Raw genomic sequence first — 14,436 nt, 5'->3', positions numbered from 1 at the left:
ATAAAGCAAACGAGATTTTTTTGTATTTTTATACTTGTACTAATTAATTATAGTTGCTTATGTTGGGAAGAATTATTAATCCTTTAATTTAGTTTTTAAAAAATGCATATTGAGTAATAATGGCAAAACTACTAAGATTTAGACATTTATGTTAATATTAGACATTTTATTTTAGAGCAATGCAGAGTAGTAAATCTAAGATAAATGGTACTCTAGTAATATATCCTTGTGCATTAAAATTTAAGTGCCTATGGTTCTTTGTCATTAGAGATACTTAAGACATTTGTTATAACCTTTATAAAAAGTAAAACAGGGGTTCTGAAATAATGTAAATGTAACCTTTTGACTTGGATTTATTTTGTAAGGATAAATCACACAGTGATTTTAGATGATCCATTTGATGACCCTCCAGATTTATTAATCCCTGATCGATCACCAGAACCTACAAGGGAACAGCTCGATGTAAGTGGAGCCTTCTTGTGATTGAATGTATGTGCATACTAATGCTTTGCATAGATTTTGCTTTTTAGTCCGTTAAAACTTATTTCTTCAGAATGTCTTGCTTGATCAGTTGTACTAGGACAAGTTTAGAATTATTTTTTCCTTTCCCTAATTTCTTTTCATTTCCCTGATTTTCTTTCTTCAATTTCTGTTCCACCAGTAGAGCCTTAGCTCTAGAAGTTTATGTTAATACCTTGTGAAAATGTTTTTCTTATCTCCTAACTCTGTGTAGGAGTATAGCTTTAAGGCTAAATTAAACATCATCTTGTAAGGGAGCTTTTCAACTGGGGACACTCTGGAGCTATACTAGAACCTCGATATTTTTGTGGCATAATGCAGACTTTTTCCTCTTACATTTTAAGGTATAAGTTTCTGTTTATGAAGCTTTGTCAAAGCTGAATTGATTTTTATAGTTGGGATTTGGTGCTTAACTTTTAAGATCATTTATCTTCTGCATTCAGCACTGAGTTGGATACTAGATAGTTTCTTTAAAAATGTTTATCTTGATTTAACAATAAATTAGAAGCTTAGTCTGGCCGATATTATCAAATTAATTTAAAATAATTTTCTGAGGCTTGTAAGTTTGTTTGAGTTTCTGTTCTAACATATTTGATGGAACTAAGGATAAAGTGCCATGTCTCCCATGTTTCTCAGATTTTTCAATTCTTTCAGTATATTTTTAAGTGGCTTCTGCCTTACAGAGTGGTCGAATAGGAGCAGATGAAGAAATTGATGATTTTAAAGGAAGATCAGCTGAAGAAGTAGAAGAAATAAAGGCAGAAAAAGAGGCCAAAACTCAAGCTATTCTGTTAGAAATGGTAAGATGATTATCTTTGGTCATATAGTTGTTCTGAAATTTATTTAATATGTAACTCATTGTAAATTTATTTTTGGCTCTTTGATAATCAAAATATTAAAAACTTAGCTTTGAATTTTTTCTGGATTAAATTTTATAGGACACATGAAAGGTAAACAAATTTTGGTTCCATTATCAATATAGTGCTAAGTGCCTTTTTCAAAAATAGGCAGTGGATATACAACTTCAAATATGGGTTGAATTTCAATTATTTATATTCATCTCATTCATTTATTTTATTTTAGAGAGAGTGTGCGTGTGTGTGAGCTGGGGAGACGGGCAAAGGGAGAGGGAGAAAGAGGGAGAATCCCAAGCAGCTCCAGGCTCAGCACAGAGCCCAGTATGGGGCTTAATCCCATGACCTTGGGATCATGACCTGAGCCGAAACCAAGAGCTGGATGGCTTAACCAACTGAGCCACCCATGTACCCCTATTTATCTCATTTTTAAAGAGTGTTTATTGCACTGAATTTTATGTATATTAATAATTCTTTATACAACTCAAGTATTGAGGTTAAGTAGTTATAGGAGGAAGGAACCTGTGTAGAAATTGAGTACCCTAAAACATACTGCTTTGTATTATTAACAGTATGAAGTCCTTTGGGGAACAGTTCCTCAATAGTGATTAATTGACCTACCAGACATTTTTTCCATTTGTTAATTTTTTGTGGAATAGGCATACCTATCACACAGTAGATCATCAATAAATATTTGAATGAATAATTCAGTTTTTATTATTATCATTGTTTTACATAGTAGAGCTTGCAGATTCTTGCCCTGTTTCAAAATTCATTGTTCTCATCTCAAGCTGAAGGAACAAATATTAAAGGTTACAATTCAAGAAAACTTTACTGCATTAAAAAAAATTTGAAAATACACTTTTTAATGAGCACACTGTGTATCTGGAACTATTGACCCAGAACAACAAACAGAATAACAAGTTCTAAGAAAATTACTGCACTTAAAAGAAAAATCTTTTGAGCAACTGGGCAGGAAGAATATGTGACTTATAAGTGAAAGAACATTATATTAGCATCAGAATTTCAAAAGCAAAAGTACAGGCAATTTATGCCAGGAAGATGTTGGGTTAGCATAACAAAACCTTTTATTTTTCAGATAATTTCAAATTTATGAGAAAGTTAAAAAAGTAGTACAGAGAACTTCTCTATACCTTTTACTCAGATTCACCAATTTTTAACATTTTTGCCACATCTGCTTGATTATTCATTCTCCCTTTCTCTCTCCCGTCCTCCTCTCTCCAATTATACATGTATATACACATATTATTTTTTCTGGACCATTCGAAAATGAGTCCTAAACATCATTCCTTTTTACCTCTTATATCAGTGTGCATTTCCTCAGAGCAACAATATTATTATGCATATTCACAGTACAGTTATCAAAATCCGGAAATTTAAAATTGATAAAAATTTTACCCATGTTTCAATTTTGTCAGTTATTTCAGTAATATCTTTATAACTTTCCCCATAAAGTCTAGAATCCAGCTCTTAACTGATCATCTGTTGCATTTAGTTATCATGTTTCTTCTAACCTTTGAAAGAATTCCTTAACCTGTCTATTTTTCATGCTGTTACCATTTTTGAGGAATACAAGCCATCTGTTTCATAGAATATTCAACAGTTGCCTTGTGATTAGATTCAGATTATGTGCACAGACAGAATACTACATAAGTGACCTTCTCAGATGTTACATTTGCAGTAACAGGTCCGCAATATCCATCTGCCCTTCATTGGAAAGTGTTCATTTTGATTACTTGATCGAGGTAATCCTCTGCCTGGTGTCTCCATTGCATACTTGGTTTTTCCCTTGCAGCTAGTAAACAATCTGTAGCATTTGAGACCTTTCAAATATCTTGTCCCTTATCAAACTGTCCCTGTGGATTTCTCAGCTGTTCATGATTCTTGTCTCAACCAGCCTTTACTTTGATGAATGTAGAGTGGTGATTTTCTAATTCCCACTACTTCTACACTTGTCAGTCTGCCTTCTACTGTAAGGAATGGCCCTTCTTTTTTATCTTTTTATTTATATGTGCATTTTTACTAAGGACTCATGGATTCTTTTTTTTGCTTTGACTTTAATAAATTTGGAGTTTATATATTTTTTTAAGATTTTACTTTTTTAAAAATGTTTATTTATTTTTGAGACAGACAGATTGTGAGCAGGGGAGGGGCAGAGAGAGAGGGAGACAGAATCCGAAGCAGGCTCCAGACTCTGAGCTGTCAGTATAGAGCCTGACGCGGGGCTTGAACCCATGAACCATGAGATCATGACCTCAGCCGAAGTCAGATGCTCAACCGACTGAGCCACCCAGGTGCCCCAAAGATTTTACTTTTTTAAGTAATATTTACACCGAGCATGGTGCTTGGTAAGATCACAACCCCAAGATCAAGAGTCGCATGCTCTACCGACTGAGCCAGCCAGGTACCCCTAAGTAGATTTTATTTTTTAGGGCTGATTTAGGTTTATAGAAAGATTGAATAGAGAGTAACAGAGAATTCTCTGTGCACACTCATCCCTCTCCCCAACAGTTTCTCTTATTATTAACATCTTGCATTAGTGTGGTAGATATGTTACACTTGGTGAGTCAATATTTGATAAATATTATTAACTAAAGTCCATAATTTACATTAGGTTTCACTCTGTGTTGTACATCTTGTGAGTTTTGAGAAATGTGTAACAACATGTATCGGTCATTACAGTATCATACATAATAGTTGCACTGCCCTAAAAATCCTCTGTGCTCACATATTCATCTCTCCCTGCCCCCCTCCCCTGGCAGCCACTGGTCTTTTTTTACTGTCTGCATAGTTGCGTTTTCCCGAATGTCATATAGTTGGAATCACATAGTATGTATCCTTTTAAGATTGCCTTCTTTCACTTAGCCATTTGCACTTAAGATTCCTCCGTGTATTTTTGTGGCTTGATAGCTCATTTCTTTTGATCACGAAATAACATTCCATTGTATGGAATGTACCACAGTTTGTTTAAACATTCACCTATTAAAAAATGTCTTGGGGCAGCTGGGTGGCTCAGTCGGTTAAGTGTACAACTCTTGATTTCGGCTCAGGTCATGATCAAAAGGCTGTGAGATCAAGCGCCGGGCTCTGTGCCGGGCATGGAGCCTGCTTAGGATTCTCTCTCTCCCAGTTCGTGCATGTGTGTACTCTCTCTCAAAAAAAGTGTCTTGATTGCTTCCAAGTTTTGGCAAGTATGAACAAATCTGCTGTAAACGTTTGTGTACAGATTTTTGTGTGGACAGAAATTTTTAACTCATTTGGGCAAATACCTAAAGATGCAATTACTGGAATTTATGGTAAGATTATGTTTATCTCTAAAAAACTGCCAAACGGTCCTCCCAACTAGCTGTCCATTTTGCATTCCCACCAGTAATGATGGAGAGTTCCTATTGCTCTACATCCTTGTCAGCATTTGGTATTGTCAGTGTTTTGGATTTTAGCCATTCTAATATGTGGTTGTGTGTTGTTTTGATTCTCACTATTAACAGGTTTCATCTTCTTTTTTTTTTTTTTTTTTTTTTTTTTAAGTAAGCTCTATGCCCAGTGTGGGGCTTGAACTCACAACCCTGAGGTCAAGCATGTTCTATCAACTGAGCCAGCCAGGTGCTCCAGATTGTTGTCTTTTGTTAGGCTTCAGAAGCACTGAGCAGATCTAACTGGCTCTGTTGCTTATTACTGTTTCTGATTTAAAAAAAAAAAAAAAAAATTTTTTTAAAGTGTGTTTATCCAAGAGGAGATACTTCACGTGATAGTGTTATCAGAAATCATTACTGAGAGTTTTCAGATTTATGTATAAAGAAGTATTGTTTGCCCACCTAAAGGCCCATGGCAAATACAGTGTTGCCACAATGAAACCATTTCCATCATGTATTCTCCCACAGTTGCCCTCATTGGTCCTTTAGTAGAACTGGGATACCGTACTCAGTGCAGTAGTTGGTTGTGAAGTCGAGTTCATTTTGGTTGAAGTAGAAGATGATAGTGAGGGTGAGAGTAAAAAACAAGAAACACTCGCCCTGAATTATTGCTGTTCACATCAAACAGCAACGCAGAAAGAATGGAGCATTACTGATGCAGAAAGCTAGTGTCAGTATGATCATGTTTTTCAAAGGTTTAAAAACAAGCAAAACTAAATTATATTGCTTGGGGATGCATATTTATTTGGGAAAACTCTGAAGATACAGGAGAATGGCCAAAAAGGAAAACCAAAAAGCAGGATATTTGTTACTCTGGTGAGACAAAGTAATGGGATCAGGGGACATTTTAGTTCTTTTTTTTTTTTTTTAATGTTTATTTTGAGAGAGAGAGAATACAAGCAGGGGAAGGGCAGAGTCAGGGAGAGAGAGAAGGAGAGAGAGAATCCCAGGTAGGCTCCAGGCTACCAGTTCAGAGCCCAACATAGAGCTCAATCCCATGAACTGCGAGATCATGATCTGAGCCGAAATGAAGAGTCAAACTCCCAACCGACTGAGCCACCAAAGGGACATTTTAGTTCTTAAGCTAGTTGGCATCGTGGGTGTTTTTTATTTTCATGCTCCATTCCTTAGATATACTTTGTATAATTTTTTTTTTTTTTTTAAATATATGAAGTACTTGAAAAAAGAAAAACAGGAGATAAAATTGGGACTTTGAAGCCAGATAGATCTGGGCTCAAATCCCAACTCTGTTGCTTATTACTGGGTGGCCTTCAGTTAATTATTTAACATTCTTGAATTTTATTTTACTCATTTTTTTTTTTTTTAATTTTTTTTTCAACGTTTTTTATTTATTTTTGGGACAGAGAGAGACAGAGCATGAACGGGGGAGGGGCAGAGAGAGAGGGAGACACAGAATCGGAAACAGGCTCCAGGCTCCGAGCCATCAGCCCAGAGCCTGACGCGGGGCTCGAACTCACGGACCGCGAGATCGTGACCTGGTTGAAGTCGGCCGCTCAACCGACTGAGCCACCCAGGCGCCCCCACACAGTTGTTTTAAGAATTGGCAGTAGTGTGTGTGAAGTGCGAAGCATGGTATTCACAGAAAGTCAGAGTCAGACAAGTATTAGCTATTAATACAGTATGGTTTCAGATTTTGCAGTCTTATTTAGATTTCTTTTCCTGAGCCTGTAGTTTCTTTCTTTCTTTTTCTTTTTTTTTTTTTTTCGTTTTTTAAGTTTATTTATTTTGAGAAAGAGAGAGCACACAAGTGGGGAAGGGGCAGAGAGAAAGGGAGAAAGAGAATTCTAAGCAGGCTCTGTGCTGTCAGAACAGAGCCCAAAGCGGGGCTCAATCTCATGAGCCACACAGGTGCCCCTGAGCCTGTAATTTCAAATGTAAATTCAGTTGTTTAGGGAAATCAGCATTTTGGGCATACGTAGGGTAGTTAGAATAGAAACAACAAAGGAATTGATTTATATTTTTGTTTACTTACAATTTAGGTGGGAGACCTACCTGATGCAGATATTAAACCTCCAGAAAATGTGCTGTTTGTGTGTAAATTGAATCCAGTGACCACAGATGAAGATCTGGAGATAATATTCTCAAGATTTGGGCCAATAAGAAGGTAATCTTTAGAATTAGTGATTTTAGAAAAACTAGGTATTGGTGGTTTTCTAATGACATTTTTGGATGAATCTGTGAACTCTAGAATTTTGTACTGGTGAATTTTCCAGATGACTCTTTTGCATAGCAGGGGAGAAAAAGATGTATTTATATGTGTATGTGTATATATAGAAATATACACACACAAATACACACACACATATATCATTGAATGATTCTCCCACTTCCAACAGACATTTTCAGTCTAAGACAGGAAGCGAATGGAACAGTTTAAGTAGTTCTGTAGTATTCTCAGTAATCTTTAATATTTAAAATGCTTATATAAGTTCTCCCTAGAATTACCAGCAATCTATGTCAAAATTAATTTTTTTCTTTTTTGAGTGGTCTCCACACCCACCATGGGTGTTGAACTCACAACCCTGAGGGCAGGAGTCTCACGCTTTACTGACTGAGCCAGCCACGCACCCCTATGTCAAAATAAATTTGAATCTAAATTTTCCCAAATGTTTTTCTTTTGCTAATAATGCTTTCTTCCCCTGCATTGTTAATGTAAAAGTCTATGAAGCTAGTATTTCTGTGAGAAAGGGAAATATTCTTGAGGAAGGTCAATTATACAGTTGACCTGCATGGTCAACTGCAGGTTTGAACTGCATGGGGCCACTTAGACACAGATTTCTTTTGATAAACACAGTATAGTACTATAAATGTATATTCTCTTCCTTATTATTCTTAACATTTTCTTCTCTGTAGCTTACATTATTATAAGAATACAGTATATAATACATGTAACATACATAATATGTATTAATTGACTGTGTTATTAGTAGTTAAGTTCTGGGGGAGTCAAAAATTATATGCTTATTTTTTACTGCAGGGGAGGGGGCTGGGACCCCTAACCACCATGTTGTTCAAGGGTCAACTGTAATTGATTAAAAAGTATTATTTTATGTTTAGAATTTCCTTTTAGGTTATGTTTTGGGGCTTTTTATTTGTTTTTTTGTTTTTGCCTATGAAATCATTCTTTATTCTTCCTGTTGAAAGAAAAATCTTTCCATAAATGGCTACTCAACTTTATTCCTCCACGTACTTATGGTATATCATATTTACAAAAAATACTCCTATATTGCTACTTTTTTTTTTTTTAATTTTTTTTTTTCAACGTTTTTTTATTTATTTTTGGGACAGAGAGAGACAGAGCATGAACGGGGGAGGGGCAGAGAGACAGGGAGACACAGAATCGGAAGCAGGCTCCAGGCTCCGAGCCATCAGCCCAGAGCCCGACGCGGGGCTCGAACTCACGGACCGCGAGATTGTGACCTGGCTGAAGTCGGACGCTTAACCGACTGCGCCACCCAGGCGCCCCATTTTTATTTTTGAGTTTTAGATATTATATACTGACTTCCTGCTGAGGCGTATGAGGATTTACGTCTCTTCCTATCCTCTCCATCTTCATTCATACCACCTACCTTTGATTGTGTCATAGTTTTGGTTAGATCATTATTCCATATTTACATTTTAATATATGTAAATGTCATAACAGTTGATCCATATGGTATAATGTGATTACTTTTCCTTTGTCTCACAATGTTTTATTTCCCTATTCATTTCATTTCATGTTTTTAAAATGAGACTTATGGTATGTGAGTAAATGGGCAAGCCAGGTGATTTCAACTCCTCTTATTGGCCCTTTTACTTGATTGTTAAGATGGATTAGTTCTATTTAATAGCTATAGTTATGAAGTTTAATTTGAGCTTGGTTTGTATTAAAATTCAAGGGCACACCTGGGTGGCTCAGTCAGTTAAGCGTCTGAATCTTGATTTCAGCTCAGGTCATGATCTCATAGTCATGAGATCAAGCCCGTTGGGCTCCGTGCTGAGCATGGAGCCCACCTGGGATTCTCTGTCTTCCTTTGCCCTCCCTTGCACACACGCGCGCTCCCTCTCTTTCTCAAGAAAATAAAAAAATAAAACCCTACAAAGTATAAACTTATTAAACATGTACATGTGTATGAATTTACATACAGTAACATTGTATACTACAGTATACATTCTGCAGTATCATTGTATACTCTAATTCATTTACATTTGGACTAGAAGTGAATAAAGACTTAAAGAGTTTTTTTAGCATTAGTTTGCTTTTGGCATGGTAAAGTAAATACTGTTATTCTTTCTTCAGTGCATTAGGAATTTAGGCCAAGATTGGGCATTTAGAGTAGAATTTAGATAATTTAGTTACTACACTGGTGAACTACTTTTTTTGAATTGTTATTGAAGAAACTGGGAGAAATATAGTTCCATGAGTTTAACTTTGACTTTTAATAAATGGCGTATTTTGTTCTTCACTTTTGAAGAGTAAGAGTAAATGCTTTTTTTTTAAAGTCACTTTTTTCCAAACTTTCTTTCAGTTGTGAAGTTATCCGGGATTGGAAGACAGGAGAATCCCTTTGTTATGCTTTTATTGAATTTGAAAAGGTAGGTCATTATATAGATATATTAAGTTTATATTTATTTTGCTCTTATATAGTGTTAAAGTATGAAAAATTATAAAATTTTTCCAGTCTCTGAGATTAGAAAATTAATTTGCCCTTTAGGCACCCAAGAAAAATAATTTTATTATATGCTCTATTTAAATAAATACAACATCTGTTGGTGTTAATATATGTACCTTTAGTTTAGATTCAGGTACAGTCTGAGTTAGTGTATCTTTAAAACTTTAAAGTTTTAGGTAACGTCTTTCATGTTGTAGAAATGATTTTTCAGCATTGTTTACATAGATCTGTAATTGAATAATAGAGAACTAGACTGAGTATAAAGTTCTAGGTGTTAATCTGAGCTCTGTCACTATTATATGATATTTGACAGTTTATCTGGAACTCTTATTTCTAGATATTACCCTCCTTATAAATAAAACCTGAATATTGGATTAGGTGGTACCTTCTAGATCTATAATAATAATGATGAGAGCTTATGTTATTCAAATAGCTTTCTTTAAGCCAGGTGTTACACTACCTGATATGCATTTAATCCTTACAACTCTGTGAGAATAGGTACTGTCCTCCTTTTCCAAATAAGTAAGTGGAGACACATAGTGGTCATGTGACTTGATTAAAATTATGCCCCTAGTGATTGCCTACCATGTACCAGATGATGTTCTAAATGATATAGATACAAAGATGGCTAAAGCTTTGTATCCTCATGGAGTTTATGATCCATTTAATTCTTGACATACATGGTAAATAAATATGATTGTAACTAGGTTTTATTTTTTTGTCTGCTTCTCTGAATTGCCTCTAGTAAGTTGTGAGCAGACCAAAGGATACATTTCCAGGAATATAGGAGATAATTGATCAGTGCTGGGTTGAAATGCATCATTCCTAGTGTTCAGATGTCCGAGATGGAAATACGGGGTTTCAAAGTTGCTGACGGGAAGAATCCTTATGTAACAAGGACCTTGGTATCTCAGGCCCACAGTCCATTATCCACACCATTGGGAATAGCTTTGTTTCTGATTTCAGGCTTTTTCAGAACTTAGGTAATTGTGTACGTGTGTGTGTACACACACCTGTGGACTGTGTCATACTCCTCTGGGTCAGCACTCCATAATCAATCACAATTTCTGGACAGAAATGAATGCATATTCATACCAAGTGGAATAAATTAAGTCCATAGTCTCCTGTTAGGAGACTGTTTTGGTGTCAAATGGATTTTAACACCAAATTGATAAAAACAACTTTGAACTTTCAGGATATTTTTGGGTTTTGAGTAGAAGGGGTTATGGACTTGGGGAACACAATTTGTAGGTATATGTATGTCCACTACAGTCAGACTGCCTCAGCTCACGTCCTGGCTCTCAGTTGCCAGCTGACCTTTGGCAACTTCTACGCCTTTCTAAACTGATGTTTTCTCTTTGAGAAAATGGAGATGATAGCAGGTAGTAGTTCCTCATACACTTGTTACCAGAGTTAACTGGGGTCACAGGCACAAAACATTTAACGGCATTTCGCGTGTAATAAGCTTGCAAATGTTAGTTTGGGTAAAAACAAACTTTTGTATTTTTAGTATTTGTTGAAGCTGCAGAAATCTTTTCCATAAAGATTTATGCTTGAGTTTTTATAATTACTGTCAGGAAGAAGATTGTGAGAAAGCATTCTTCAAAATGGACAATGTACTTATAGATGACAGAAGAATACATGTGGATTTTAGCCAGTCTGTTGCAAAGGTTAAATGGAAAGGAAAAGGTATGTTGGTTCATCTTCCTTTGTTTCTGTTCAGCGTGCCTGCTTGTGCGTGTGAGCGTGCTTGCGCGTATATCTCCTTTGACTTAGTGCTGCTCATTAGGAGAAATGTTCATTGATGTAACTTCTGCCATTTATGGTTTCACGTAGCTGCTATCGAGAATCTAAGATAAAGGGGAGTGTATGTATGTGTGTATGTGTATTTTAAGCTGATGATGAACATATTTACTGGCTTTGACTGTATTATAAATTACTTTTAACCCATTTAAACCATTGCAGATATTTGCAAAATGATGGTTGTGGTGGCTTGGTTCTTTTAGATGCAAAACAGGTTTTTTTTTGTTTTCATTGTCATATGGTGCAAAGTTGGAAAGGTCCATGAAAGGTGGTGTAAAAAACTCTCCCACTTCTGCACCTCATCTACCCCATTTCCCTTCCAACAGGTAACCACTCTCACCTGTTTCTTTATTTTCCGCATACATTCTTTGAATAGACATGCATATGTGTTTATTTTATGTTGAGAATTTTCTCTCAATGTGTTTTTTCCCCGTATATATTTTATGTATATTTATAGGTTTCTACTTTAAAAAAGGAAGTATATATATTTTATATGTATTATTTTCAACTTTAGAAAAGGATAAGACAAATGGATGCAGGCTATACATACTGCCTTCATATCTTGCATTTTTCATTTAATAATACATCTAAGAGAGCAATTCATGTTAGTGTATAAAAGTGACAGTCTCAGCAGCTGCAGTTTTCTATTGAATGTATATATCATAATTTATTGGACTAGTTCTATTAATGGACAGTGAAGTTTCTAATCTTTTGTTCTTCTGTTTTACTGTCCCTGTGCATATGACATTGTCCACATACGCATATATACATGTCAACTGAATTTCTGGTAGTAGCATGTCAAACTTAAGATTGAATGTCTGTATGCTAAAATAATGTAAGTTTTTGATTTTTGATGCAGTATTTTTAGAAGATTTTACTTTGACAGTTATTCACCACATCATGCTAAATTTTACTAGGAATTCCAGGATTACTTTCTTTTTCTATAAAACTTTTCTTTCTTTCCCATGATTTTTATGAATTCTTTTTTTTTTTTTTTTCCCCAAATAAGAAAGAACACTACTTGAGAGTGATGTGCTCGTTTGTTTGGTAGGTCATGGTACCTTGTGGGAGTTCAGAAAAAGAAATGATCAATGTCCAAAGTAGGTGAGGAAGGCCCGCTGGAAGCTGTGTTCTCCGTGGTGGGAGACGGTGACGGGTCAGGGTTCCCTATAGTGTTGGTTTCTCCCATGAAACTGTCGTGCTGGATTGCATGACTAGATTTTCACACCGCTCTCTGTTTTCAGTGACTCGCGAAAACTAAACGCACTAAGGTGGTGTGTTTTTCACATGTAGTAATTGCAGCTTTGTAAACAAAAGAATCAAATAAGTGTATTCAAGAACTATAGAGGAGCTGTTGGCCTAATGCACTCTAGTTCTGGTCCAGTGGTGCTAATGCACTGGCCTAATGCACTCTAGTTCTGGTGCAGAAGTAGCTCTTCTGTGGGGCTTTTTCCCCAAAGAGCTAATTTAATTTTAGCATTTGGGGCATGTGTGAAACCAGTATAATTACAGTTCCTCACCACAGAGAAAGAACTTGAAGCACAATCTTGTGAAGTGATTTATTGAGAGTCACATAAACTGATGATATAAATAGGATTTAATTTAGTTTTTGTTTTTTTTTCCTCTCGATTCTTTTCCTAACATATCCACCCACTGAAAAAATGATACTGCCTTCCTAAGTGGTTTCAATGTAGTTTATTTACAGAGGACTTTTTTTTTTAACTTTATTTATTTATTTTGAGAGACAGAGACAGTGCAAGTGGGGGAAGGGCAGGGAGAGAGCGAGAATCTGAAGAAGGCTCTGTACTGCCAGCGCAGAGCCTGATGTGGAGCTTGAGCCCACGAAGGCGTGAGATCATGACCTGAGCTGAAACCAAAAGTCAGTTGCTTAACCAGCTGAGCCACCCAGATGCCCTTCCTATGTAACATTTTAGAAAAAAATAAGTTCACTTTAAAGTCCTCTCTAAGGGGCACCTGGGTGGCTCAGTCAGTTAAATGTCCCACTCTTGGTTTCGGCTCAGGTCATGATCTCCCGGTTTGTGAGTTCAACCCTGGCATCAAGCTCTGTGCTGACCGTGTAGAGCCTGCTTGGGTTTTCTCTCTCTGCCCCTCCCCTGCTTGCTTGTTCTATCTCTCAAAATAAATAAATAAACCTTAAAAACTTAAAATAAAATAAAATGAAATGAAATGAAATGAAATGAAATGAAATGAAATAAAAAAATAAAAATAAAATAAAATGTTATAGAGGAGGGCTCCTGGCTGGCTCCTTGGTAGAACATGCAACTCTTGATTTTGGGGTCATGAGTTCAAGCCCCACATTGGGTGTACAGATTATTTAAAATAAAATCCTTTTCTTTTTTAATATTTTCTTATTTTTGAGAGAGAGAGAGAGAGAGAGCAAGCAGGGAGGTGCAGAGAGAGAGAGGGAGATACAGAATCTGAAGCAGGCTCCAGGCTCTGAGCTGTCGGTACAGAGCCTGATGCAGAGCTTGAACTTAAAACCCATGAGATCATGACCAGAGCTGAAGTCGGATGCTTAACTGACTGAGCCACCCAGGCACCCCTAAAATAAACTCTTCAAAAAATAAAATAAAATGTCATATAGGAGACAGATGCTTTATTATTTATTTTTTATTTTTTATTTTTTTTGTGGTTTATTTTTTGTAACTGTAACTGTTTTTCCCCTTCCCTTCCCCCATGGTCTTTGTTAAATTTCTCAAGATCCACATGTGAGTGAAAAGGGAGACAGATGCTTTAGCTTCACATGCCATCATAAACATGTTTATTTGTTAACTGTAGTTAATTTTGAGATAGTTTTATGTATTATGGATTCGTATTTAATAAATTGAATATATACTCTATACCATTCACAGTGCTAAGTACTTTGTCTTATAGCTCTGTGAAATGTAGGTATTATTTTCAGCTTACGAATGAAAGGAATATAAATGAGTTTCAAAGAAGTGGCTAACCTAGGACCTTCCACTAGAGTCAGGATTTGACCACAGAACTTTTCACTTTAATCCATTGCTCTTTCCATTATACCGTAACTGCCTCATCCATAGTGAAACTCCTGACAAGCACAGAATCTTTTGTCAGTGATGAAATGGTACCTGTTCGTTGTAGTTATCAGTGTTGTAATGTGTGCTGTTGTCT

At 36.0% G+C, this 14,436-nt stretch overlaps 1 protein-coding gene across 3 annotated transcripts in view; it reads left to right on the top strand.

Moving 5' to 3' along the window:
* The window catches only part of PPIL4 (peptidylprolyl isomerase like 4), a 37,976-nt gene that overhangs the window by 11,079 nt on the left and 12,461 nt on the right, over positions 1–14,436 (top strand). For all 3 annotated transcript variants that reach the window (XM_042940053.1, XM_042940052.1, XM_042940054.1), the window contains exons 6-10: positions 366–462; positions 1,203–1,319; positions 6,808–6,932; positions 9,337–9,403; positions 11,058–11,169. In XM_042940053.1, coding sequence (XP_042795987.1) covers positions 366–462; positions 1,203–1,319; positions 6,808–6,932; positions 9,337–9,403; positions 11,058–11,169 — 518 coding nt within the window. The remainder of the gene's footprint in view (positions 1–365; positions 463–1,202; positions 1,320–6,807; positions 6,933–9,336; positions 9,404–11,057; positions 11,170–14,436) is intronic.

This window comes from Panthera leo, chromosome B2 (assembly GCF_018350215.1).
Source record: "Panthera leo isolate Ple1 chromosome B2, P.leo_Ple1_pat1.1, whole genome shotgun sequence".
NCBI lineage: Eukaryota > Metazoa > Chordata > Mammalia > Carnivora > Felidae > Panthera > Panthera leo.
Note: the sequence above shows the minus strand (reverse complement) of the source record. Positions and strands in the feature narration are given on the sequence as shown.